The sequence below is a fragment of the Haliaeetus albicilla genome, chromosome 2 (assembly GCF_947461875.1).
Source record: "Haliaeetus albicilla chromosome 2, bHalAlb1.1, whole genome shotgun sequence".
NCBI classification, from domain to species: domain Eukaryota; kingdom Metazoa; phylum Chordata; class Aves; order Accipitriformes; family Accipitridae; genus Haliaeetus; species Haliaeetus albicilla.
This window is the reverse complement of record NC_091484.1, coordinates 25,294,270-25,320,009: the sequence shown is the minus strand read 5'-3', so window position 1 is coordinate 25,320,009 and position 25,740 is coordinate 25,294,270. Positions and strand designations below refer to the sequence as shown.

The 25,740-nt window shown below is 48.8% G+C and overlaps 2 protein-coding genes across 3 annotated transcripts in view; both read right to left on the bottom strand.

The window, feature by feature from the left end:
• The window catches only part of TGM4 (transglutaminase 4), a 23,093-nt gene extending 2,736 nt beyond the window's left edge, over window positions 1-20,357 (bottom strand). Inside the window, exons 1-11 of one of the 2 annotated variants that reach the window (XM_069811031.1) lie at window positions 20,228-20,357; window positions 7,033-7,212; window positions 6,783-6,889; window positions 6,329-6,458; window positions 5,578-5,696; window positions 4,063-4,170; window positions 3,328-3,502; window positions 2,671-2,809; window positions 2,311-2,414; window positions 1,210-1,461; window positions 264-611 (exon numbers count right to left, since the gene is read on the bottom strand). In XM_069811031.1, the coding sequence (XP_069667132.1) occupies window positions 264-611; window positions 1,210-1,461; window positions 2,311-2,414; window positions 2,671-2,809; window positions 3,328-3,502; window positions 4,063-4,170; window positions 5,578-5,696; window positions 6,329-6,458; window positions 6,783-6,878 (1,471 nt within the window). In that variant the 5' untranslated portion in view covers window positions 6,879-6,889; window positions 7,033-7,212; window positions 20,228-20,357. Of the gene's footprint in view, window positions 1-263; window positions 612-1,209; window positions 1,462-2,310; window positions 2,415-2,670; window positions 2,810-3,327; window positions 3,503-4,062; window positions 4,171-5,577; window positions 5,697-6,328; window positions 6,459-6,782; window positions 6,890-7,032; window positions 7,213-9,995; window positions 10,337-20,227 lie in introns of those variants that run through there. The other variant, XM_069811019.1, reaches the window with a different exon arrangement.
• Window positions 11,434-25,740, bottom strand: TMEM42 (transmembrane protein 42). Its single transcript, XM_069811042.1, has 3 exons — window positions 25,631-25,740; window positions 21,396-21,542; window positions 11,434-20,540 (listed from the first exon to the last, which is right to left on the bottom strand). The coding sequence occupies exons 1-3, from the start codon at window positions 25,736-25,738 to the stop codon at window positions 20,397-20,399; spliced, it is 399 nt and encodes a 132-aa protein (XP_069667143.1). The 5' UTR covers window positions 25,739-25,740; the 3' UTR covers window positions 11,434-20,396.

Here is a 25,740-nt window from a genome sequence, read left to right as displayed (position 1 = left end):
TGTATTTCTAACCATCTTGTTGAAGCTGCAGCAGGGACAGGGCTTTCACGTTTTGGTCCCTGCTTCGGTGGGATCCCAGTCTGTAACTGAGACTCCCACACGCAGTAACAAGAGAGGTAGGTAGCAGGCAGGCAATTTCTGGTCTTCATGCTGTACAGAGCCATGCAGTGACCTACAGCAGAGCTATCGGGAACCAGCTGGAGTGAAACCCCAGACTGCCACAGTAAATAGTCCATAGAACACAGTAAGCTCTCCGTGCCTACCAGATTTGCCTTCAAGCTTGACAGTCTCCTTGACATAGCCAAGGCTGGCCTCAACTTTCCCAGTATAGGACTGCAGCTGGCAGGAGCCAGCAAGATTGATGGTCCAGCTCCCAGGAGCAGAGGTCTTCACCATGATAGCCAGTTCAAGGGGACTGCCAGGATACAAAGCTGCTTTATTGGTTATCTCAAGCTGAAGACCAGTCTTGGAGACCTCCTCATGCAGGACCTGAGGCTTAGAGGCCACCTCATCCATGGGCCCAGATGATGAGAAGAATGCACGAGGTGTCATTCCCAAAGGGTGTATGAAGGAGGAAGCTTTCTGCATGGCCCTCCTTTCCTCTTTGGAGCCTGGATGAAGAAAAAAGAGGGGTGATAGCTCTATCTCAGTCTCTTCACTCAGAGCCACCTTCCCTTTATTTACGCTTCTGCTGCTGAGCAGAGAGGATGACAGGGCACCTCCAGCCTCTGCTCAGGAGACCTTCTTGGTTTACACTATCACCAGACCTAACTGTAGCATTTTAGACTGGAAGAATTTCCTGAAGGAGATGATACTTTTAGAGGATGGACACTCTCAAATTTTACAGCCTAATGCAGAGGGTTTTTTGTTTGTTTGTTTCCAATATGATCTAGGGAATGGAAAGACAAAAAGAAGAATGAATAAACGAAGCAATGGTGAGTCTGACCACTAGTCTGGCCGCTCAGCCCATTTCTTTCACTGCCTGCAAGCTTGCTCACACCTGTCCCTAAAGAGCAGCCTATGGGTGTCACTGCGGGCATGAAGATGACCAGGAGCAGCGCTGCCTCCCCCAGGTCTCCAGGCCTCACACAGGATTTGCCACTGCAGCTACTCCTGCGGTTTTCTCCTGGAGAAAACACGCATTGTGGGGTGACCTACATGGCCAGGGGTCTCCTCTTTGGTACGACTTTAGAGGATAGGGGCAGTCACCTTCAGGGAACTTGTACTGCGCAGTGATGTCTTCCCGCTTGTCCTGCCCCACAGCTTTTGTGCTTATGTTTATGCCGATGCCTCGGGTCTCCGTGCTAATCCTGGTGTACTTATCCTTGCCATTCACCTTCTTGACGACCCAGTAGACTTTGTCAGCATTCACTTCCGCATACACAAACTTGCTGTCGAAGGGCAAATATACATCCCCTTCTCGGATAGCCTTCAGTGGGCATGGACCACACTGGAAAATACCTAGAAAGCGCATTCAACACCATTTGCTTTTTCAAGTATGAGCAGACCCTCCAATTTTTGTTCCACCCTTGGACCCACCCCAGCAGGAATCTGTGGCCATTGTAGTTGACTTTTAGTAGTAAATATTCCTCCAACTCGGTGATGAACTCCAAAAACCCCCACTTATCCCACAGCTGTTTGGGCTTTTTTATAGATGACCAAGGTCTGGTAAGAGCTTTTATGTGTTTTCCCTCACTTAAATAATTTTAAGGTTTGGAAATCGTGGCTCGGTAATGGAGTCAACCAAGTCCAGCCACCTGTGTTTGATCTCCTTGCAATACGCCACTTTCTGCACAGCCTTGAGGATTAATGTTTTCTTTCCCGCCTCTGAATTCCCTGCGTCTGTGCAGGGAGGGTAGTCACCAATTTTGACATTCACTCCTCTCATTTACCAATGAACAGACTCATGACTTCCTGAGGAAAGCTCTACAGAAAGCATCTTTACTGGGGAAAGCGGTGGCACCTCTTGCTACAGACTGCTTTGAGTGCTCAACTTCACCAAAGAAATCAGAGGATGGTGGAAAGAGAAATTAGCTCTGATTTCCAGCTGTGCACTCTAACATCTGCAATGACATTCATGTCCCCACAATGTCCTACAGGGTTGGTTTTCTGCCTCCCAGGAAACACCATTCCTCCTATCCTGGGCTAAAATGGCAGGAGTGAGATCTCTGGCTTTAGGATGTCACTGCTCAAGCGCGTGAAGCTGTGCATGGGGAGTATGTGCTTTGCTGACTGGGGAGCGTGGTTTTCATATGAAATGTCCCTGCCTCCCTCAGCAGTTGCAGAAGAGCCTTTCTAGGCAAATCCTACCTTGACTTTGTTCCTGAGGGGTTGAATCGATTGCCTGCCAGCCATCAAACCCCTCCGGCAGGTCTGTCCGCTTCATCCAGACATCGTTCCACACATGGAAGTTCCTGCGTGCATTTGGGTTGAAAGAAAAGGAGTGAGCTGTTACAGCCAGAAGAGTTGCGATCTCCTCCCTTAATCCTTAAGTAAGGGCAGGTTTAATGGGGATTTGCGTGTAACCCTGTGAAACCCCAGGCTTTCTCTCTCTCCCGGGCAGCAAACCCAAAGCAGTAGGGAAATTCTCAAAGGAATTGCTGGGACTGGGAAATGTGGTGCTGCGGGGTGGCAGGGGGGTTAGGAAGTGTTAGCCGCCTTTGGCAATACCAGATGGAGTCGAAGGACATCCTGTTCAGCTTTTCTCCGAATTCGTTCAGGTAAATGTCAACGCTCAGGTTCTCCTCCGTATCATGTGCCGAGTTGAAGTTACTCACGCAGCGGGATGGGATCCCCAAGCAGCGCATGACTGTGGCACAGACAGACAAAACACAGGGTCACAAAATCACTCAGGTTGGTGGGTGCCTCTGGGGATCATGTCATCCAACCCCTCTGCCCACCCAGGGTCCTCTACAGCAGGTGCCCAAAACTGTGTCCAGACAGCTTTTGATTATCTCCAAGGAGGGAGACTCCACAACCTCTCTGGGCAACCTGTGCCAGTGGTCTGTCACCCTCACAGTGAAAAAAGCTTTTTTTCCCAATGTTCAGACAGAACATCTCATGTTCAGGTTGTGCCCATCACCTCTGGTCCTGTCACTGGGCATCACTGAGAAGAGCCTGGCTCTGTTGCCCCACTCCTTCCTGTCAGGTATTTTACACATGGGTAAGACCCTCTGAGCCTTCACTTCTCCAGGCTGAGCAGTCCTGGCTCCCTTAGCCTTTCCTTACATGACAGACCCTGCCACCTCCAGTGCTCAGAGGCACAGTAATTTGGCTTACTAGCACAGTAATTAGGATATCAGAGAAGGGAGACAGTTCAGTGTTTACCTGTAGTGAGGACTCCTGCGAAGACCCAACATTGACCGTAACAGACGGGCTTCTTCGTTTTGTAATACTGCTGCAAAATTGCGACACTACCGATCCAATCCATAGGGGAGGTCCCGCTGTTGTAATTCCCTGACCAGTTCCCCAGCAGGACACCGCTGTCATCATTGCTATTAACCTGTGGCCACAAACACATGTAAAGGAGAAAAGTATGGGGATGAGGCTGAATGAGGCTTAAACCCCGGGGTCTCTGCCCACCCTGTGGCTCCCCAGGTGCTCCACAGCCCTGTGGCACCCAGCAAGGCTGCTGGTGCTGGCTGGGGACCCCCCTAGTTGGAAACCCTCCACCTGGATATCTAGAGGGAGGTGGCACTGCTGCTTGGGACAGCCAAAATGTACTCTGCATCTTGTATTTTAAACCCCATGGCTCCAAGAAGGGTCCCACCACAGAGAGCAGTTGCCCCCCAAAACACAAGCCTTGTGCTGGCCCTGCCAGTGCAGCTGTTGGGGAAGGACAACCACCGCGAAAGCGGCAAGCTCTGGAGATGGGGAGATGCTGTATTTTGCTCGCTTCTTCCCTCCACCCAAAAATGCCTCTGGCTCTTTCCTTGTGGTTTCCCAAAGGAACCCATTTCAGATGCATCCTGAAATGGTGTTCAAGGCCCCAGGGAAAGAAGAGCAAGTAAGAAGGAGGAAGGAAAGCTGGAGGGACAAAGCACTTCTATGAGAGAGACGTACCAAAGCAGACATGGCTCTGGACACAAACACAGGATCCTTTCTATTGCTCAGCTTGGGTTTGCTTTTGTCCAGCAGATACATGCAGGTGTCCAAGATGAGTTCCTCAAACTGTTTAGGAGAGGAAGTGGAGACATTTTTATACACCGCTCTAAACCAGAATTTGTTCAGTCACTACAAAGTCTATCTAAGTACTTGGAGGAAACTGTCTGACTAGTCCTAACTTCTAAACTTCCTTTATGGCATTGAATTTTCAAGCCTACAGGGCTTCACAAAGCTGTCCTCTCCAAGGAAGGGCTTAAATGAAACCCCACCTGGGAAGACAAAAGCCCATCTCACGTGTCTTGCAAAGACAGCTGGAACCTGACCCAGCAAACTTTACTCCTGTGAGTAGTCCTAAGTCACTGATGTCATCTCCCTGCAACTCTGCAAATTACTCACAAGAGTAATGAAAATTTCAGTGCACTACAGATACTCAGTCTATTGACAGAGGTACAAAATGAACCCTGGGGAAAAAAAAAAGGTACATAAATGCAGACTATTACAGCAAAAGATTCCTAATTAGCAATTGCTGATAAAGGTCCCTGAGGTCCAATTCACAGAGATGTCAAACATCCAATCCAACGAAGCTTGGCAGAATATCAATATCAATTCTTATTGCTTAACAGCAGAATAAATATTAGGATAGGAACAGCCCTATGGGAAATTGGGCCCCTTTGTGGAAAAGGCATCAGCACAAGCACTTTTGCTGGGCTAGCTGTATCCTACACCTTGAAATCACAGACTTATAAAGCAAAAAGAAAAAAAACCAGATTCCAACATTTTTTGGTGGGGAAGTCTGTCTGGATAGGGTGCAGGATGCTCTGTTTGGGTGCCTGTGTGCTTTCTACAGAGTGCAAATAAACCTGCTCTGGCATCCACCTCTCACCTCTAGGCCAAGCCAGTTTGTCATTCCACTCCACTGGAGTTATCTCACAGGCAGCGTGGAGGAACACCCTTCCTGAGAGGGCGGGCTGATGGTGTCCTGCACCCAACAGTTCACCTCGCAGTCGGTGAAGGCACCACTTGAACAATGACAACCTCTGCCAGTGCTTTTCCCCTATTTTTTCCCAATCACGATGCAACAGGTAAATAATCAGAATATTTTTCCCCCGTCAGGCCTCTCCACGGCTCCCGAGCTGGTTACCAACAGCTACTGTGTTGCGTGAGAGTAGGGAGGACTCCTTCTGGGAATTTTTTCAACCAGAAATGCTCTGTCCACATCGTTTGCCAGGGGTCTCGTGATCTGACTATAAATGTGCCATTAAACCTCGTTCTCCAGCTGTGGCTGGGGAAAACGCTTAAGCATGCAGATTACTCTAAGCAGGTGAACCTTTCCAGTGAAGCTGGCAGGATTATTCAAGTGCTTTGAGCTACTCATGGGCTTAAACAGTTTATAGGTCTGATTCATTGAAATGAATGCCTAAGGGAGAAAGAGCAAATAAGGGTAATAACACCAACATGACAGCTGTGTTTTACCTGCCCGAAATTCCAGGGTCTACCGTGTATGCTGTATGCAGACCCAACATAGATGCAGCCTGTATCGTTGAGCACATACTCCTTTCTCTGCGCTTCATTGGCCAGGAAGACGACATCACCTGGAGCAAAAAAACCTCATGTTAGTTGGTTTGCACACACACTATACCAAATTTTCCTTGGAAAGCTAAGCTCGGGGAGCTGATACTCTGTAACATTTACACCAAATGATGACTGCGCAGCACTCACTTTTTTCCTATAGTGGGAGAATTTCCTATAAGACTACTCTTTATTTTACCCCTGTAGGACTATTGCTATATGACCATTTTTTCATTTTAGCAAAACACTTCTTTCTGAAAAAAATACTTTAGTAGACTAGGCAGAAAGCAGAGAGAACTGGGGGACTGATGCCAACCAACAACGCACCTTTTTTTGTCTGGGTATTTTTTTATCTGGATTTTAAGCCAACTCAGTCCTCTCAGTCAACCTTTGTGCTGGCCCAGGGAAACAGAGGGGTGACACAGGTGCAAACAGAGGTGGCAGACAGATGTCCCTTAACCCAGCACTGGGGACTCCCCAGCAAGGAGCTGGCTCATTGCTATTGCCTAGGTTCCTGCCGGCTCCGTGAGGACGCTGCTTGCGGTGTTTTATGGAGAAAAAGCAACATATGTGGGAGGAAAAACCTGAGGAGAAGCTCCCCCAGGGATAATTCTTGGCAGCAGTAATTATCACCCTCGGTTGCAGGACCACTCACCTTCGCACCAAGGGTTGAACAAAAGGTAGACAGCATCGTTTTCAGGCTTGTAAATGTTAGTCCCAGTCTTCACGTTCAGGGTGTATTTTCCCACCGGGGCACTGGGTGAGCTGGTGACAGACAGCAGGCACTAGGGAGGTGACAAGGAGAGACGGCATGACGGACCCTCCACCACGGCCACAGGCACGGCACAAGCACGGCACCGCAGGACCAGCATGAGTGCCAAAGCTGGTGGCCACAGGGGTCCGCGCAGGGAGACAGGGGAAGGCAGCAGGATGGGGCTCATTCTGCATGCACGGTGGGGGAGCAATGAATTAAACAGGGCAAGGCTGCTGCCCGCCTAAAATTATAGGGCTAAGGGAAAGCAGGTCAGGGGTATGAGGATTTGCTCTGTAGCTCCCGATGGGCTTGGCATTGCTGCCCTCCATGCGGGAGCACTGCCCAGCGGCTCTACCTCTTTGCCGCTGTTCTTGACGATGGAGATTTGCCACCCGCTGACATCCTTCTCATGCCTCGGGTTCAGCGACATCAGGGTCCCTCTGACTTTCATTGGCTTTTCGCCTGGAAACAAACCCAACACAAGATGTGGGAGGGTCACACAGGTCTGCAACAACCGTGCAGTGCCTGGCAGCAGGAACAGGCAGCCGGAGGCTGCTGGGGCTCTCCCACTTTGCCCGAAGGCCACAGAGGGGGGTCCTGCTTACCAATGCTGAAATGAAGCACCAGCTTGTCAGCATTCTTCAGCTCCCTGCTGAAGCTGAGCCGGAGCTGAAAGGCCTGCCCACGCCGCACCACCAGGTTCTTGATGTTGTACGCATCCGTGTGGTGCAGGCCGGAGTTCTGGCTCTTGAGAAAGTCAATCCCAGTGACCTTCAGATCAGTCCCTGGAAAGCCGTTGGCAGAAAGGGAGAAAGAAAAAAAAAAGGGGGGGAGATCGATGGTAAATTGCTCAGCAAAGACAGTTTTCTTCTTCTTAATGGAGCCCTGTGAATCATCAAAACATCTCAGTGTCCAGTGATCTAGCACAAGGAATCACGCTGAGGACCACCACAACTAATGGATGGTAAAACAGTTCATATATATAAATAAAATAAAATATAGTATAGTATCATATTGTGTAATATAATAAAATATACTAACATACAATAATACATTAAAATATATAAAATATAATATGTATAATATATATACTATATTATACACAGCGTCACTGCATCAGGCTTTGGGAGGCTGCCCAGGTATGACAGGGAAAGCCGGAGCATGCCAGAACGTGGCTGAGCTATATCTGGAAGTGTCTAACCCGCCTTGTACCTGCCCGTTACATATCCTTAAGGGATAAATTCTGTGTAAACAGTAGGGAGTAACAATACCTTAAAAGTGCTTGGCTCATGAGTGATTCAGATGAACACATGGGAGAGTCAGGAAATTTAAAATGGCTTATGTTAACTTAGAAATTAGCAAGTCAAAGGCATAATGGTTGAGGGGATTAATTCACCAAATGTCTTGACAGATTCACAAGGTATCAGCCAACTGTGCTAACTTGACTATCAACAAGAGCCATCCCTAACATCAAAGAGGCTGAAATCTGCTGAGATCATCAGCATCATGAGAGATGTCACAGGCAGGGCCAGATCCCAGGCAGGCTGGCATGCTTCTCACTGTGACCTGCACCCGGCAGCAACTGCAGCCTTGAGTGAAGTGAACGGACAGTCCGTGGATCCCCACCAGATGACCACCTCCCTGTATTTCTTCTTACTAACTATATAAAACATATTTATCTTAATTACATAACAGTTATCGGTGGTATAGCAAATAGACTTGAAATTGACCATCACCTTTCATTAACTGATTTCATTTTCAAGTGCTTTTTGTTTGCTTGCTGCTTGCCAGATGCCAATCTCAGGCTGATGTTTTGCACAACAGGGGGGGAGGGTGTGTGTATATATGTTGAAAAAAAAAATCAGATGAAGTTGCTTAACCCTCTTGAGAAGGAGGAAGGGGAAATGGGTCTTCCCCAGCATAAACAAATCTCCAGTCGCCAAAGCTGGTCAACCTTGTTCCTTATGGAAACCCTGGTGCTGGGCTGAGAAGCTACCAGAAAACAGACCTGGTGATGGGAGAGGGCTACGGAGGGATGTGGGAGCTGAATGCATAGGATGGCTGTAGGAAAGGGCCCCGGGGAATCCATCCTCCCAGCATTTCTGAACTTAGGGACTGCATTACCACCCCCTGTTTCTGAACATCATCTGGAATATGCCCTGACAGTGCAGAGCATGGGGCCAAAGACCTGTCCCCACACAGCGCTGCCCATCAATTGCACTGCACTTGTTCCTGTGCAAACACACCTGTGATTCCCCGCGATCGGGCTGGTGCGGTGTCCCGTGCCAAGAAATGCCGTGGAGCGAGGTAGGGGTGCGCCCATCACTGCATCCGAGGGGGCTTGGCCGCAGCCCGCCCTTCCCGGGCAGCCCCTGCATGCCACTTTTGGCTTCCTGCTCCGCTTCCTGCCTGGGGCACAGGGCTGGGCTGCCTGCAGGCAACCCGCTTTGCCAACATGGAAATTAATGATTTATAGCAGAGCTGAGCACACCAAGAATGCACCTGCTTATGGGACAGAGGCTTGAGCTGCAAGAGGCAGCCCTGGCTGCACTCGCTCCTGGGGCTGGCCAGACTCCGAACGCTGTCAGATTTTTTTTTTTTCTCCTTTTTTTAGAAGAAACATCAAGGCAGTATTTTTATTTTTATCTCCTAGTTCCATGATTTATCACTTATAGGGCTCCTTCCTACACTAGTCTACTGGCCCCATCGCATTGCTGCCTGCCTGGGGAGAGGCTCAGAGCTTCGAGAGCACAGCGATCATCCAGAACAAAAATGGGGACATGAAGGCTTTGCACTGGTAAGGATCTAGGGCCTTTTTTCCAAGACGATGAGGTGATGGGGTTTAAAAAATATATAAATATGGAGCAGAGTGTTTATAGCATGCCTGGCTTCAGCGGGAATAAGGGCTGCTCAGAAGGAGAGCAGGGAAGTAGGATGAGAACTGTAGTTTTGGAAGAGAGAGCACAATTTGGACATCTGCATTTACTCCCCATCCTTGCCCAACCTCCAGGCACACACTCCCTCACATCCCAGAGATGTGAGATCACATCCCAAAGCTGCTGCTGCCCAAGACCTCCTGGAAAACTTCAGCTCATCCATATTCAGAGTACGGAGGTGTGAAATGGAGGGGCTCGGGTATAAATAAATAAATCTCCTTTTCAATTATTTTGAAACTTCTGTCAGATGGTATCAGCCGTCACTAAAGAGCAATAATCTACATGATCAAGTAGTCTGAAAGAAAGAAATTCCTTTCACCTTGACACAGAACAAGTTTAGAAAAGCCGCATTTCTTTCCCATTATCACCAATAGAGCCCAATGTCTACAGGTTGATGAAAAGTGAGTTGCATTTTTCAGCTGGTCCATCAAAATCAGAATTTGCGTAGCCAGAGCAAACCTATCCCCCATGAGCCACAGTGGCACTGAAAGACCTTTCCCGAAGGTGTGACCCACAGCAGTCAGAGGCGTGAGGAAACCCCCCACCTCTGCTGGAGCCTCCATCCTCCCTGTAGGAGACCTGCCAAACTGCACATCCAATATAGGCTATCGTATCGAGCATTAAAAACTCACCAGCGTTACCACTCATGGTTCTTGTCAGTGTTTCGACCCGAGATGCCTGCAATGCCAGCAGCTTCTAAGCTCCTGAGTAGCCTTTGCCACTTCCTTCTGAATGTGGAGAAGGAAGACGGGCTTGCCTTTTTATCAGTGTCTTGCTCTGAGGTGTCACCAGGTCCACTGCCAAGGGGAGGTGTTCAGAGAAGGGAAGTTCCCATGGAAGAAAAAAAAAAGACTACAACTCCCTCTGCACACAGTCAGACCCTGAAAAACAGCGAAACTTAAATCCCAACTCACATGGAAGGTGGATTTGCACAATCAGATGACAAGTGGACAGACCCTTCACTGACAAACAGTAAAATCATGGACTAGATGAGTAACAGGGATGCACCTATGTCCTAATGGGACTGCAACTTGAGGGCTAACTTTACAAGGCAACCCACAAACACTGAATTCTTAGGAAAACAGGGTTTCCCATTAGGACCAGACTAACTTTCTTTGAAGTTAACGAGATTTTTGTCATCATGTTTGGGACAGAAGCACTTGAAGCTGTGGGCTAAAATCCAGCGTTTACACATGTGGGTTAGAAAACCCAAGGATCCTGGCACTGGCCCCCTCTCCACAGGGCCAGGTGGATGCCAGGGGAGGTAGTCCAGCGGGAGCACCGAGTGGGAAAGAGGAGAAACAGGCCATGTCCAGGAGGAGCAAGAAATGAGGTGGATCAGGAGCTGTTTGCTGGCCGCTCTTTGCTGACAGCTGTACCAGAGATCTCTGCCTGGGAGGTGGCTGGACCCCACGTGCCCCACTGCCATCCCAGTCCTCAGGGTGACCAAAGATGGAGAGATGACTCTGTCCCACAGAGGGGAGAGCTGGTGGCACACAGGCCAACAGCGACATGGGTATAGTGGCCAGAAAGAGATACAAACATGTCCCCAAATACCCAAGAGTGAAGAGGCAGCTCAGCCATGGGAACAGCCTCAGCCCCCCAATGTCTCCCTTCACGGCAGCAGCCCAGGGTCCTGCAAGGTAGGACTCAGTCTGCAAGGGTGGCACATCTAAATGTAGGATGTCCTTAAACAAGATCTCCCTGTGGAAGCCTTCAAAGGCACTAACTTTTCTCCATCAATTCAGGTAGCTAGGTATTTACTTTAGGAGGACTGTTTCATTTGGTGCTAAAATGTCAGTGCAAGCTAGGTGCTGAGTTAGCAGATCCCACCCTTTGAGCATGTCACGGCTTGCTGGCAGGTATATGTTGGGTGTCCTTACTTGAGAGCATGACTAGTGCATCACAGGGCACCGAGGGTTCAGTACACATCTATAATCTCACAGGACATCTGCATGAACATCTGAACCACCAGCATTCTTAGTGGACGGAGCATCACTCACCATTCAGCATCAGACAATGTGCTGGCAATTACATATTTCACTATTGAAAAAACCACTACAACCCCAATTTAGTTTTCAGCATTGCTTTTACTCTGCATTTCTTTCCTCCTGGAGGGTGAAAGACATTTTGTTTAGAAACAGCATAGGATGAAGTAAAGTATACGTGGAATGTTGGTACAATAACATAACCAGTAATACATGTAACCTGAACATTTATGATTTATATTACTGGTTTCCACTTAATTACAGCAACAGAGTAATCCACTTCATCTGAAGTCACTGACAGCAGCTTTCTAATCCAGTCTCAACCTGTTTTTTATATATATATATATATATATATGTATATCATTCCATGCTTGGCTGGAGGCAGCTTAAATTGTGTTGACCCAGTAGTCCTACAGCAAAAATTAGAGATTTTTGTGAACAGGAACAGGTTGTTGGTAACACTTTGCTTCTGGAAAAAATTTTGTTAGGTGTGTGCTGGAGGGTCAGCAGTGGAGGCAGGGCATGTATTCACCAGGGACAGTCACATTTCCAGTCCTATAGGGTTTTGCAAAAGGCAGATTTCAACAGTGCGCTTGTTCTGACCCTCGCTTTGAAGCTCAGCATTCAAGGAAAGATTGTCGAAGTTAAATGGGTGTGGCTTCTGCCCTGCCATGAACCTGCTCCCTCATGGAAGGTGGTTGGTCTTTTCACCGTTTACATAAACTGTTTGGTTTATGCCAGCAGACAGCATCTAAGGTTCAGTTCTCTTTTCACTTTATGCAGCTGCTGGTCTTGCCTGCTCCCATTATCTTTTTCTGTGCACTGGTATTATCTCAATTCAATGGCATAGCATTCAACGCTCCTGCATTAGCTTCCTCCCCTGGCTCATACAAGCTTGCCCTGCCAGGAAAGGCCATTGAACTGTAAAACCCTCCAAGGCAGTTGTTGGCAAGGTCTGAGAAAAGGGATTTCAACTTAAACTGCAAGAATGTTTTTCAGAGACATGGTTTCAGCTTGTTTCATGTTGTCAGCACGGGATCTCTGTCCTTCCTACAGGCAAATCTCCTTTGGCCTTTGCTAGTCAGAGTGGCCTGAGTGGCTGGCTGTGGTTCAGCAGAGTGGCTTTTTTTGGTCCTCCTTGGTAAAGCTATGAAAAATACCAGCCCTTTTGAATTTTTTTTCCCAAACAGTTACAACAGTTAATCACTTCAATCTGTCTCATAAAAGTATACTCTTCTAATTAACAGAAGCAGGAGATGGTATTTTTTTCGCAGGCAATCTCCAGCCTATTGCCAATAACTTCAGCGACCTCCTTCCTAGCTTGCAAAATTGGACTCCAGAGGCTATCAGCCTTATCTGCAAGGTAAATCAGCTTATTAGCTGGCATAAAAAGGTAATAAAACGCAAACAAATAAAATCAGAATTCGCCAAAGGCTGCTCCCCTATTTACAAGCTTGCCCGTTGTCTCAGGTTTTGTTTATTTTGTGTATCAAAACCAACACAAGTCAAATTTCAGAGCGTGACCACAGATATGGCTGCCAAGCAGGAAGGATACAAAGTGCAACCCAATCCTTAGCTTTAGAGTTTTATTCACTTACGACCCCGTGACTAGTTATGGAGAAGCTGCCTTTTATAATAGCAGTGTACCAACCTACTCTTATAACCATCTAAGGCTTCAAGTTGCTTTTGCTTTGTCTTTTTTTCCCTATGTCCAGTCAGACTAACACTCAAAATAAAACATAGATCAAAAGCAGCACAGCTTTCCTTTTCAGCTCTCTGGAAAGGTGAACACATCCTCCCAGCCGCCCCACAGAGTTGCTCCGAGGTGCCAGGGGTTGAGCGGTGCATCTGCCAAGATACACAAGCATACAGCCCATGTCTGGGTCCTGAGGAGCACCAGGGCGAGATGGTGCCTTCCACTGACACAGCAGGACTGCTCCCACACATACCATCTAGTACGTGTTCAGTCCTTCCTGAATCACAGCCTGGGGAACAATAAGTCATGAGAAGTCTCAGGGGGATAAAAAGAAAATAACACACAGATGGAGAGCAGCCGAGGATCTGGTCCATGTGTTTTGAACTGGACATTATTTGAGGTGCTATGTTGGTCCTCCCTTCGCCATTTCATTAAGCTTGTATCTCAGTCATTAGGAATTTCCTAGTAGCGAGATGCATCACATCCACATAATGTCCTGACATGCTAGTGCTGCTGTTACTCTTGAAAGGAGAGCTGATCTAACCACTTCTCACTCACGTACACCAGCCATGGGCCGTGACAGTGGCCTGTCAGCTACGCCCCGAGGGCATCCCGTATTCCCAGCAGGCAGATTCTCTTCTAATCTTACATGAGCCAACTTGTGGCAGGCAATAGGACGTCATGGGTTGATGCAAGATGGCCAAGCCCAAATCTTAACTGATTTCAAGTCACCTGGCCCCAGCTACCTGCTAATGAGTTTCTCACAGTCAAATACCAGAGAAATGATTGATGCCAATAAAATTATTATGGAAATTCCATTGTTTCCTTCTCAATGAACCTTGAAAGAGGGTTTTTGGACCTGAAGTTAAGGATGTAGGTGACTAACTTTGGGCATTTACCTCCAGAAGGAATGAAAACCATATCACTCTGTGCCCAACCCAGTGCTGCCCACAGGGAGTCAGCTTCTGAAGAAGGCAAAGAGAGATATAAAACAGAGAACATAACTACGCATATACCCAATGTAGGCTTAAAGCTCGTCAGGCAAAACACTCTTGTGTAGCACTTCCCCTGCCCTGAAAGAGAAGTCCTGTAGTCATCACAGGAAACTGAGGTTTTAGGCCAGGCCACCTTGGAAAAATATAGAGCTGCTTTAACAGCAAACCAAAATGCTATAATGTTAAAATATCTTTTCTGGTTATTTTTCAAGATCCCTTTCCCCTTCCCTTGCTGAGATGCAAGAGGCAAAATTGCAAAATCAGTCTAGACATAGGGAGCAATGATGTGTGAAGGTTGAACTTGGGATTTCAGTACTATGACCGCTTGACCCTCAACTCTGGTACAACTGTTGCACTGGAAACACCGAAATAAGCATGCTCCGGTGCGGAAATGATTACATTAGGTATTGGACTAATATGACTCAGGATAAGGTACTTCTGCTTCTCAGCAAAACACTTTAGAATTTTGTGCCAGAAATGACAAAAGCAGATCTCTACCATGTCACTTCTCCCAGACAGCAGCTTTTTTTCTTAGTAAAATTGCTCCCTTTTTGAACCCAAGGAACCCGCCAGCCTCTGCTGCATCCTGTGGACAGGAGTTCCTCGGCTGAATGACACACTGTAGGAGCGGGAAGCTCCTCTGGCTTTGAAGTTGCTGCTTGCTAGCTTCCCTTGTGGCCCCCAGCCTTGTGGGAGAGGAGACAGTCAACAGTTATCCCAGCTTACTTTCTTCATGCAACTCACGGTCTTCCCAGCCCCTGTTACAAATCACCACCATCTCTTTTCCACACTGAATGGTCCTAGCCTGCTAACTTGCTCCTCACACCTTCGTCCCAGCCCATCAAGAGACCTGAGATGGGGAGAAGGACCCCCCCCCTCGCTGTGCGATCCCACAGTGTGTGCTTGGAAAGGGTCCAACAGGGTGGGTGCAGTTACTGCAGGGCCATATCCACCCTACTGCCACTGACCCATGAACTAGCTTCGAGTGTGATTGTATGACCACACTGACTGACTGAAGTGTGGACACATATCCACAGACTACACCTAGAGCAAACAATAAGAAAAGGCACAAGGAAAAATAAAGCAGAAGAGGGCTGCAAAAAATAAATGGCAAGGGCAGGGAAATCAATAGCGCAAATATTGAACCAGGGATCAAATAGCTTATCCACATATTAAAAACAGCTTCAGAGAACAAGGAAAATACTGACAGAATACCTTCTCACCTACAGGATACATGTTTGGTTGCATGTGTCTAAGTGAGAAAACAGAAACTTGCATACCAGTGTCTTCAAGTAACATTTCTTTCTGCAGGGGTGGGGTAACAGCTTCTCCTATCTGTCTGTGTGGGTGTGCGTGTCTATATACATACAGATGTACACAGTCTATAGACTACAGGTTAGATTATGCCACGCCACATCCCCAACAGCCAGCAGTGCAACTGAAATCACTACGCGGTGGGAAAGGAGAACCTTCCTAGACCAGGAGGATTTGCAGGAAGGAGCCGGTCCTGCGCAGCGCTGGGGATCCGGCTCATGTGCTGTATGGGAGCAGACCCAAAGCACGGCAGGTGCAAAGGCTTTGGCCCACCCCTGGATACGTGGATATCGCATGTGGTAGTCTCCTTGGTATGGTGGGACTGACTGAGGGCAGGGATCTGTGGCTATCTGTCCTGAAAAGCAACCAAGCCAGCATACTCCTGCTCAGCCATCTTAGCAGCATCCAGGCCAGTGTCCTCCACAGCAGCACGAGATGCTCTCACCTTGGTGGGCAGCTGGAGTAGCTCCATGCCCACCACAGTTTCTTACAAAGCATTTTCCTACAGCACTGGTTCCTGGCAGAGCCATGCCTGTGAGCTGCCTAACTCAGGAGTGCCCTGAAGGGGAGAAGTCATTTGAAATACCTCCTCACTGGATGAGGAAACAGTTGCTTGGCAGTGGGAGATGCGGCATTTGTAATGCCTCATCCTTCCCTGGGGCACTGTTCATTTCTCCCCAAGTGTTGCCTTAACTTACTCAAAGCAATTAGGTTCAAAGCCCTGGCTGATGTTCAGACCATGCACAGGCACCAAGAGCAGGTCACGGTGCAGGCAGACTTGTTTGACTCCTACCTTGATGCAAAAACAGAGAGGCTCTGCTTGTGTCAGAAGGAGGTGAGCTGCTCACGCGGCTAAGCCCCAGGCCCAAATCCCACAGGCGGGATGAAACCTCAGCTCTTAACGCGACCTCTGAGTCAAGCAAGATTTGAGTGATGGGTTCAAAATGTATGTGCCTTTTCCAAAAAGTGGGGGTACCATCTGCCACTCCCCACTTACTACCACTCTTCCCAGCTCTTCCCACCCACTTATTTCCATCATCATGGCTTTATCCCCACGGGGTGCACCAGAGCCTCTGTGCAGTGCAAGACCTGTGCAGGGTTGAGCAGGGTGCATCATCTCCCCCCAGCAAAATGGGAGCGGGAGGCCCAACCCAGGAGCTCCCCAGGCATTAACGCAGCACCAGCAATCCCTCGGGACTTCAAGGGTGTGCAGTAGCCCCGGGAGCTGCTTAGGAAGTCTTGGCAATTAGTACAGCCATTCACAGCCACTTTTCCTTAAACTCCAAGGAAAAAACGGAACAACCAAGAGGGTTATTAAACAGTCAAAAAACCAAAAAGTTTCCTTGGAGACTGAACAGAGTGGCTGGTTGGTTGCTCAGCAGGGCAAAACGTGTCCTGCGTATGTCAAGTGCTGCTACTGGACTTGGGTTACTGCGGTGCTGCGTGCAGCTACGGGATGGAGCACTGCAAGGTCCAGGCTTCCCTGTGCTTTGGTCACCCCATGCTGGGGTGCTGCAGCTGGCCAGTGTTACCCTGCCCTGGAAGCCACCACTAGCTTTGCACGCAGCAGGCTGGCTGCTCAACCAGCAAAGGTTCAAATGCACAAAGCACTTCATTATCAGCAGCTGAGTACAGTGGGCTCCTTCTCCTTTGGTAACAGTGCATTTGTTTTCAGGCTATGAATGCATACGCAAGCGTCTGTTATGGTTTCTGTGGTTAGCCAACAAGCCTCTGGTGGCCTAGGTCCGTATGGCACCTCAAGGAGGAACCTCCTTTCTGTGGCACAGCAGCATTTAAAGGGAACTGCCAAACTTGGAGGCAAAAGGGCAAACCAGTTTCAGTTACAGACAGTGTTGCCCATGAAATTCGTCCATAGGTCACAGGAAGTCCAAACTCCTGCCCAGACAGGATGATCACCAACACTACCTCAGGTCAGCTGAGGTCTTGTTTAGCTGGGCCTCGAAAACCTCCATGGGTGGAGAATCTGCTGCCTTTCTGTAACCTCCTGGTGATGTTTTTTTGCCTGATGACCAGCTTGAAACTCCCAAGACATAACCCGTGCCTGTTGCCTCTTCTTGTTCTGGCCGCTTCTGCGGAGAGGAGCTTGGCTCCTTTCCAAGCATGTCGGCTGCTATCACGTCAGCCTGAGCCTCCCTATCTCCAACAAGCCCACATCCCTCAGCCTCTCCTTGTAGGCCCCTGCCATCTTGGTCTCCTTGTGCCAGACCAGTTTCCCAACACCCCTCTTGAACTGGGGGGTCCAGCACTGGAAACAACACCCCAGGTACAGCCATTGATTACATCAGAGCCCTGAAGTCACTGCCATCCTTCAAGTTATTTTGATACATGCTGTGACTGAGACGTTGTACAAACCTTCCAAGTTTCAGTGGCTCCTTGTCAATGACAATAGGGACATTTCTCAGGTTTTACTTATAGCTCCTTATCTAACCAGTCAAACTGTGCTTTAAGGTTCACCTGCAATTATAATTTCATTTGGCTTTGTTCCTTGTAAAGGTATACAAGGTATTATTTACCTTAGAATATAATACCCTCGGACCTTGTTTATACAACCAATTTTTCAAACGCTTCTCACCATTAATTCAAGAATACTTCAATCTTCATGAGCGATGCTGTGAACCATGCTGTTAACCATGCACTTGCTTCTTCTACTATTTAAAGCGTGACATGGTATAGCCCTGCTTGAAGAAAATCTGATGAACAAGACGCTGAAAAATTATGGTTGGGTTTGAGAATGAGGGGAAGGTGCAGGAAAGACTCATTACAGCCAAGACCTGGGATATGTGCAAAGAAAAGTGTATTTCACTGAAATTTGAGTGGAAATGTGTGCCCGAGACTCTTCTCTAAAAATACCTCAGCTCAACTGTGCAAAAACTCCACACAAGCAAACTACTGTAGTTCCTGCATAAGGATAACCCACCTTCTGTCCTGGTAAATCAAGGTCTTACGGTTGGCCATGATCTTCAGCCTTACAAGGCCTACCATATTTGAACCACTCACTCTTCAAATACAGCTCGCCCATTAGTCTCACATCACTTTTTTGTGCATCTGTGGTCTAAAATATCTGTAAATATTAAATTTCAGCCACTGAGCTTTGAACAGTGTTTTAGTTTGGAAATGCCGGCACCCCTTTTTGAGATCATCTCCAGCTGCATTTTGGACAACTACATATGAACCACTTACCGGATGTGCACCGCTTCAACGTATGGCGACTGCAGCCTTCCTTGCAGCCCTGGCCCCACGCTGACAAGCAACAATGGCAGACATGGGCCAAACCCTGTGTACATAGAGGAGAGGGATTCTGCCCAAACTGTACCCACTTGGCAATCTTTTCCTCCCCCAACAACTGGAGGAAAACTCGTTTCCGTTCCCACCTTCAAGTGTTTACAACAGTGAATTTACAGCTGTTGTTTGTGTTCTTCTGCCTTAAAAGTGAGTGTCACCAAGTGAATTGCTGCCCATGCTTTCTGCACATGTGCAAACATCTCCTAGACCTTGACCTCCAACAATGACTGTAATAAAGAAATGTCAGTTTTAAGATAGCCCATGTTAAAAAACTTTCCAAAAGGTTTGTTAGGAGGAGGGGCAACAGCCAAATTAACCAGAGAGGAAAGAGTCTGGTCCTTCTCCTGCTACTCCCACAAAGACAGCCACGGCTTACAGCTGGCTGAGTTACTAACAAGGGCAAACAAATCAGGCTTGCAGCCTTCATTATTTCTCCATCATGTACAAAGGTCTAATGAGACTTGATGTACTTAGAAATGCATAGTTCCTAGTTGTCATTTCCACAGACCTGTGAGGGATGCTGGGTCACCGCATCAAGTCTCAGCTTCCCCGGCAGCTGGATGTGTCCCACTCTTTGTATCACTGCTGCTACCCAAAGAGCTCCCCAGGTGCAAAGACCCATGTTGGTACGGAGGAAAGGCACTCTGCTGTCTTCCCCACCACATACGCAGCTCCCCTCTTGGGAAAGGAAGACTTATGAGCACACAGAGAGCAGAGACAAAGGCTTTGCCCCTCTTGGGACACGGCTGCCAGATGTGATGATCTAGGATGGTCTGCTGAAGCAGGGGACTTGGAGCAAAAAACCTCCCAGCCTCTTCTGGGAACACTGACTTTTCATCTTTCTGATACAAAGAAGGAAAAGGCACAAACCCAACTCCGGTGGCATTTTCACCTGCAAGTCTATTTTTACGCTCCTGCTGGACACGGTGCAGATCTGCCAGTCACGATAAACCTGACAGGTTCTGATAATGGAATTTGTTGAACACCGACACTCCTAGTGAAAGTGGCTGACTGTTCACATGCAGCCTGTTGTATTGTCCCAAAATTACACTTTGACTTACACACAGCAGGAAGGGTGATCAAAACCCCATCCTGGTTAAAGTTTAAAGGAAAAAGTGGCAACCTTACAGTGAGTAATATCAGGAATGGGTAAGCAGAAGTTACAGGCGTCAGATACAAATGGCAAGTTAAAAGGTGTATGTGACTCATAGGGGAAGCTGAAGGAATTAATGAAAGGGTCCACAGCCTTACAGGCAGCAGCAGGCATGGGGCCATTTCAAGAGGAAGAGAGGAAAGTCAGGAAACAGCAGAGCAGAAGTATTAGCTGCCTTCAGTGATTGCTTTTCTAATTCGGGACAGGTCCTCTTATGGAAAAGTACTGATGCACATGCACCTTCCACAGCTACCACGTTTACTTTCAGCCTTCCCTAAACCGGGAAAGCTCCACAGCCGCAGGTGTGTGAAGGAAGAGGAGTGGCTGATAAGCCTCTGGCCCTGATTTCTACAATACTGACTCAGAGCGGACCAGCTCCCTCCGAGGCTGTCACTGCCACCACACCACCACTGACCTGCCAGGAAAGATGCGACCAGAATGACTTTGTGAGTCAGTAGATCAGCAGGTGAGCAGGGGTTAGCAGGTCCATGGCCAGTGCATTCAGAGTTGGCTGGGGACTGGGGATGCTGTCACGAGGCAGGCTGTCGAGGGGTGGCATAGTGCTGCACCCCCGATGGCAGCCATCACAACTCCTTCTTCTCCACTGGGAGCTGTGCCGGCTGGGGCGCAGCTGTGTGCAGCAGCACGAGGCCACAGAGTGTCACGGCAAGGCCGACCCACCACAGAGGTGTCCATGTCTCCGCGAAGAGAAGCTTGCCCACGATGGCCTGAAGGAAAGGACAGAGACAAAGCTTTGCTGGGCTGAGCCACCCCAAAGCCTCCTGCGCTGCCAGAGCTGCAAGGACTTCTTCTGCTGGGAGAGCCAGCCCTGGAAAAAACCTGTTCAAGGAAACTCCTGCTGGGACCACCAATAGAAATGGCTGCTGCACCTGATGCCAGAGATGACCTACTCTACCATCCAGCCTGGAAGCACAGCCATATTTCGGTCCCAAAGCAGGATTTTGACAGATGCATGTGTGCTTTGCTGCCTTCCCAGCACCTCTCGGGAGCCAAATCTCCAGTCAACTGGGCAATTCCAGTCAATAAAAAAAGGGCCTCAGTGACTTGAGTTTTGGACACCACCATGATCCGACTGAGTTGGAGCACAGAAACAAGGTGGACAGCTGCTGAGAGTGAAAAGCAAGCACAAGAAACCAGTGGGTCAAAAATGCTCTTGCTGCCACTAGAGGTGGTGCATCTTCACACTCAGCTAGGGTAGCTTTGGCTTGTCACAGGTGAGGTGTTGCAAAGGAAGAGCAAAACAAAGCAAAGCTCCCAGCTCTGTCTCTCACTGGCAATTAGAAAAATTCAGTAAATCATACAGCTGCCGCAAGGCATGGCACTGGGCAGCAGTGCCTTTCCTCCTGCAACACCCAGAAAAGTCCTACAGCCTCAGCCGTGAACAACTGTCAGAGCGGCTGAGACCCGATACAATCATTTCACGTCTGCCTGTAACTCTCCCTTTGTGGCCAGCAACACCGGTCACGCTGGGAGATGAGGTACGACCAGTCGCATCCAGTGTGACTGTTCCCACATCGTTGTGCTCCTCCAGGCTTCAGCGCCTGGGGAAGGGATCTACTCACCGAAGAGATGAAGTTGGAGGCCGTCGTCGTCACAGAGGCAGCGGCCGAGGAGGAGGAGAGTCGCAGGGCTTTTGCAAAGACCGTCCACATCATCGCATTGCACGCAAACACCAAGCCAATACAGCCAATGCGAAGCAGCACAGGCAGCTGTAGGATGAAAGAGAAAAACCCACTTATTTTCACCGACTGCTCATCCACCCTCACTAATTCATGGGCACTTTGGAGCAAAAGCCAATGGCATGGGCTTTTGAAACTGAATTACAGCTGGTATTACATGAAGATGAATATATTAAATCACAGAAGGAAAGAGAAGCAAGGAAACAGCCCTGGACAGAGCTTGACCCTGGCATGTCCTGCGATGAGTCCTCGACAGAGTATGGAAAAGGGTCAAGTTCAGCCCTGCCAGAGACAAACACCAAAGATGTATGTGCTGGTGCTGCCTGTGGTCCAGGACCTGCCTGTTGTGAATTTGGACTGACACCCAAACCACAGGTCCTCACCACCTCCTGTGACCTGGCCTGCCTTACTGCTGCAGCGAGGGCAGAGTGGAATCCTCTGGGAGGAAAGCAAGAGCTGAGGGGCTTCATGCCTTATTTTGCACACTTGCTGGAGAGCAAACTTACTGAAAGCTCTCTGCCCCAGCATTTAGCGGCAACAAAACCACCTCTGAATTCAAGGGACTTCAAGACCAACTAGGTTCCGAAGAAAGATTTCCCTCCTTGGACAACCTGACAAGACACGTAACAGCCTCGGTCTGAAAAAAAGGGCACAGTTTTCCCTAAAAAGCCTTCACCATTCACAGTCTCCCCCCCCCCCCCCATCGTTTTAGCTGCTGCGGCCATCTCCCTAGCCCCCCGGGTACCAAATACTTGATGTGAAGACACCAAGGGAGGCGATCACAGGCAGATCAGGACTCTCACAAACAAACAATCAGGGAGCACACAAGGGCAAGTGAAAGCAAGGCTTTGTCTAAGCCTGTAGCAATCATGCCTTCATAGCCTGTCACCTTTCAGTCCATGGTGGGATTCATCTCGAAGCAGACAGAAAAGTAGGTGTGAAGCCACCAAGAAACACAGCTGAGATGTGGCACCTGCCCCATGGGAATGGCTGCACTGTGGCCTCCTGCCTCCCGCCCCCATCAATGGGGGCCACCAACCCTGTCCTGCTCCCACCCAGAAGAAGAAACGAATAACTGCAAGCTAGCAGAGGCCACAGGGATTTCTGAAACAAGTGATGAAGCAAGTACAAAGTTAAAAGGAAAAGGCTGCAAAGCAAATCCCTGCTCAGTGGCTGGTGCAAGGTCTCTGAGACTAACCCCATCCCAGAGACGAACGGTTCTGGTGTTTGGCCTCATTTTGCTCCACTTGTGGCAAAGGTCTCCAACTTTATCAGGGTAATGGTAAATGATCCAAAACAATTCCTACCAGTGAAGCACTTTGCTTTCCCACCGCTGCCATGGCAAACTCTGCAGAGAGGGGTAAGAGGGACAACCAGGCCAGGCTGCTACTGGCCTTCTGAAGAAGAAACCCGCTGCTGTGTTACAGCTCACTGTGGGGTGATGTTTGCCTCCCAGCTTCACCCTCTGCCTGTGTGACCAGACAGTTTTACCTTGCTCAGGGCAGTTGTGTACATCCACATACGCCTCTAGTGGGTTGGCAGACTTGGGAATAAAGAGATGAGAGGGGAAAACAATTCTCTGTGTTTCACCTAAATTCAGTATATCATTTCTGGATCAGAAAGAGCCTACTTTCTACTGCTAGGAAAAAGGGCCTTAAGAAAAAGAGACCTTGTTACCATCTTTAACCACCTACCCAAGGGTGTAGAGAGGATGGAACCCAGGCTCTTCTCCAAGGTGTGTTGGGATATGACAAGAGGCAGCAAGTAAAGATTAGAACAAGTGTTGATCTGATACAAGGAAAACCAAAGGTGATTAAACGCTGGAACAGAGGTCAGGAGCTCTCCAACCTTAGAGATATTCAAAATTTGACTGGAGGTCACAAGCAATGTGTTGCAGAGCAGTGGGTGGACTCCAACCTCCAGAGTTGCCTGACTTGAACTAGTCTGCAAGTCTATCGGCGGTGTAGCAAAGCTGGTTCCCACCATCACAGCAGCTATGCTACCTTCAGAAGTGACCCTGAACTCATGGGTTCTTCTTCTGATCTTCTTCTATTACAGAGCCAGGGAAAACAGCTGCAGTGTGCTCTGGAGGTGACACATGCCCAGAAGGAAGGTTTTCCAGAGAGAGGGCAAGTCCTTCTGTGTCCTGGGCAGAGGAGCGGTTATCACAACGGCACACAGGCAGATATATGAACATCCCCAGGTGTTCCCCACAGGGAAGGAGGGAGGTATAAATTACTCCCCCGCTAAGGGCTCAGCTAAGCCAGCCCAGTGAGTCAAGGATTACTCCTCTGACTGCTTTTCTAAGAGGACATTAATTTCAGTGTACATTTCAGATAGTCCAGATTCACTCCTGAAGTGACAGAAGTTGCCCAGGACCATGTCCAGACAGTGTTTGAGTATCTCCAAGGATGGAGACTTCACTTCCCTGAGTAAACTGGGCCAGCACTCTGTCACTCTCACAGTGAAAAATTGTTTCCTGGTGTTCAGGGCGAACCTCCTGCGTGTCAGTTTGTGCCCATCGCCTCTGGCCCTGTCACCGGGCACCACTGGGAAGAGCCTGGCTCTGTCCTCTGTGCGTCCTCCTTTCAAATATTTGTATACATTGATAAGATTCCCCCTGAGCCTTCTCTTCTCCAGGCTGAACAGTCCCAGCTCTCTCAGCCTTTCCTCATAGGAGAGATGCTCTGGGCCCTTCATCATCTGCGTGGCCCTTTGCTGGACTCTTTCCAGCATGTCTGTCTCGTTTTTGTACTGGGGAGCCTGGCACTGGACCCAGTATCCCCGGTGTGGCCTCACCAGTGCTGAGCAGAGGGGAAGGATCACCTCCTTTGACCTGCTGGTGACACTCCACCTTGATGACATGACACTTTGTCATAGCACGTTCAATAAAAAAAACCACCAAAAAAACCCCAGCAAAGGAGCAATATTTCTATAAATTTCAAAGGAGAAAAATACTCAGAAAAGATGCTGTCAACATTTTCAGTAATTCCACACTCTGCTCTTCTGCCAGTGCAGAACACAATCTTTTTTGGGGGGGATTTGGAAGACTATCGGGATTTACATTTTTTGGTTCTCCTTCCTGTCACCCTTTCTGATATATTGGAAAGGGTCAACAGGATTGGCAAGTACTGAGTTTTTGCTTTTTTAACCATTTCTTAATAATCACACAAGTCAATTTTCTTTTTTCCTGATACAAGGCTGGATTCAGATCTAGTTTCTCTTGTGGGTTCTCCTTTGGATTCCAAGTCCAAATGTACATTTGCCATATGAATAACAACCTCCGATCTTTACCTAAATGAGTCCCCACAATGTGTTTTTATGATACACGTATGCCGTCTCTCTCAGCATCTCCCCGTTCACAAATAATCTTGTGTACATCTCCACCTCTGCCATGCCCATGTGAGAGGTCACTCCTGTAGGTAAGGACACTGTATTTTTGAGGTGAAAGGCCAGCAAGTACCACATAACCTTCAGCACAATGAGGTTTGAGAAACACAACCGAGATAAAGATCATCCCCTATGAACACGCAATGGAGAGCTCACCAGATGAGCACATCAGCTGAGCAGCACAATGCAAACCAACTGCTCCACCTCTCTGCTCTTGTCACGAGTGAACAGAAGTAGAACGAGAGAGGGAGAAGGGCAATGTTATTGGCAAAACACCAGTCAGAAAACAAGTGTTTGAAAGTCAAGTGCACCAACACCTTGCTTTTAAAGTAAAACTGACAGAAAACCACTGGCCTTTCAGAGTTGGGTTTGGTTTCGGGCATTCCCATGCCATGCTTGTTCTCCTCACTTTTACACACCAGCAGACTTGCTTCAGTCTTCTTGCCCTGGGTTTACATTACCACCATGCCTTGCTCAACACCCCAGCAGCTACAAGGCTCGGCTCCGCTCTCCGAAACCGGTTACCCCGCAAATCCCTCTGAAGACAAGTGCAGGATACCCCCGGAAGAGCCGGTGTGCTTCCTCCCCATCACAGATGCAATAAGAAGCGAAGCCTTAACGGCCGAGAAACGCCTGTCGGAGGCGGGGGGGGCAGGGGGAAGGCCGCACGCAAAACACACGTTAACTCATGGCAGTCGCTTCCCTGCCCCGACTTCCTCCATCCTTACCCAGCCTCCGGCCGCCTCCCCGCCCGGCCCCAGCGCCAGCTTCGCCGCGGCCGCCGCCGCCGCCGCCAGCAGCCCCGCGGCCGCCGCCGCCGGCCCGCCGCCCCTCATGG

Excerpts from the sequence above, each read along its gene's own strand:
- TMEM42 (XM_069811042.1), bottom strand. The coding sequence starts at position 25,738 with ATGAGGGGCGGCGGGCCGGCGGCGGCGGCCGCGGGGCTGCTGGCGGCG. Across the intron at positions 21,543-25,630 it reads GGGAGGCGGCCGGAGGCTGG|CTGCCTGTGCTGCTTCGCAT; the intron begins GTAAGGATGGAG and ends TTCATCCTACAG. Across the intron at positions 20,541-21,395 it reads CCTCCAACTTCATCTCTTCG|GCCATCGTGGGCAAGCTTCT; the intron begins GTGAGTAGATCC and ends CCTTTCCTTCAG.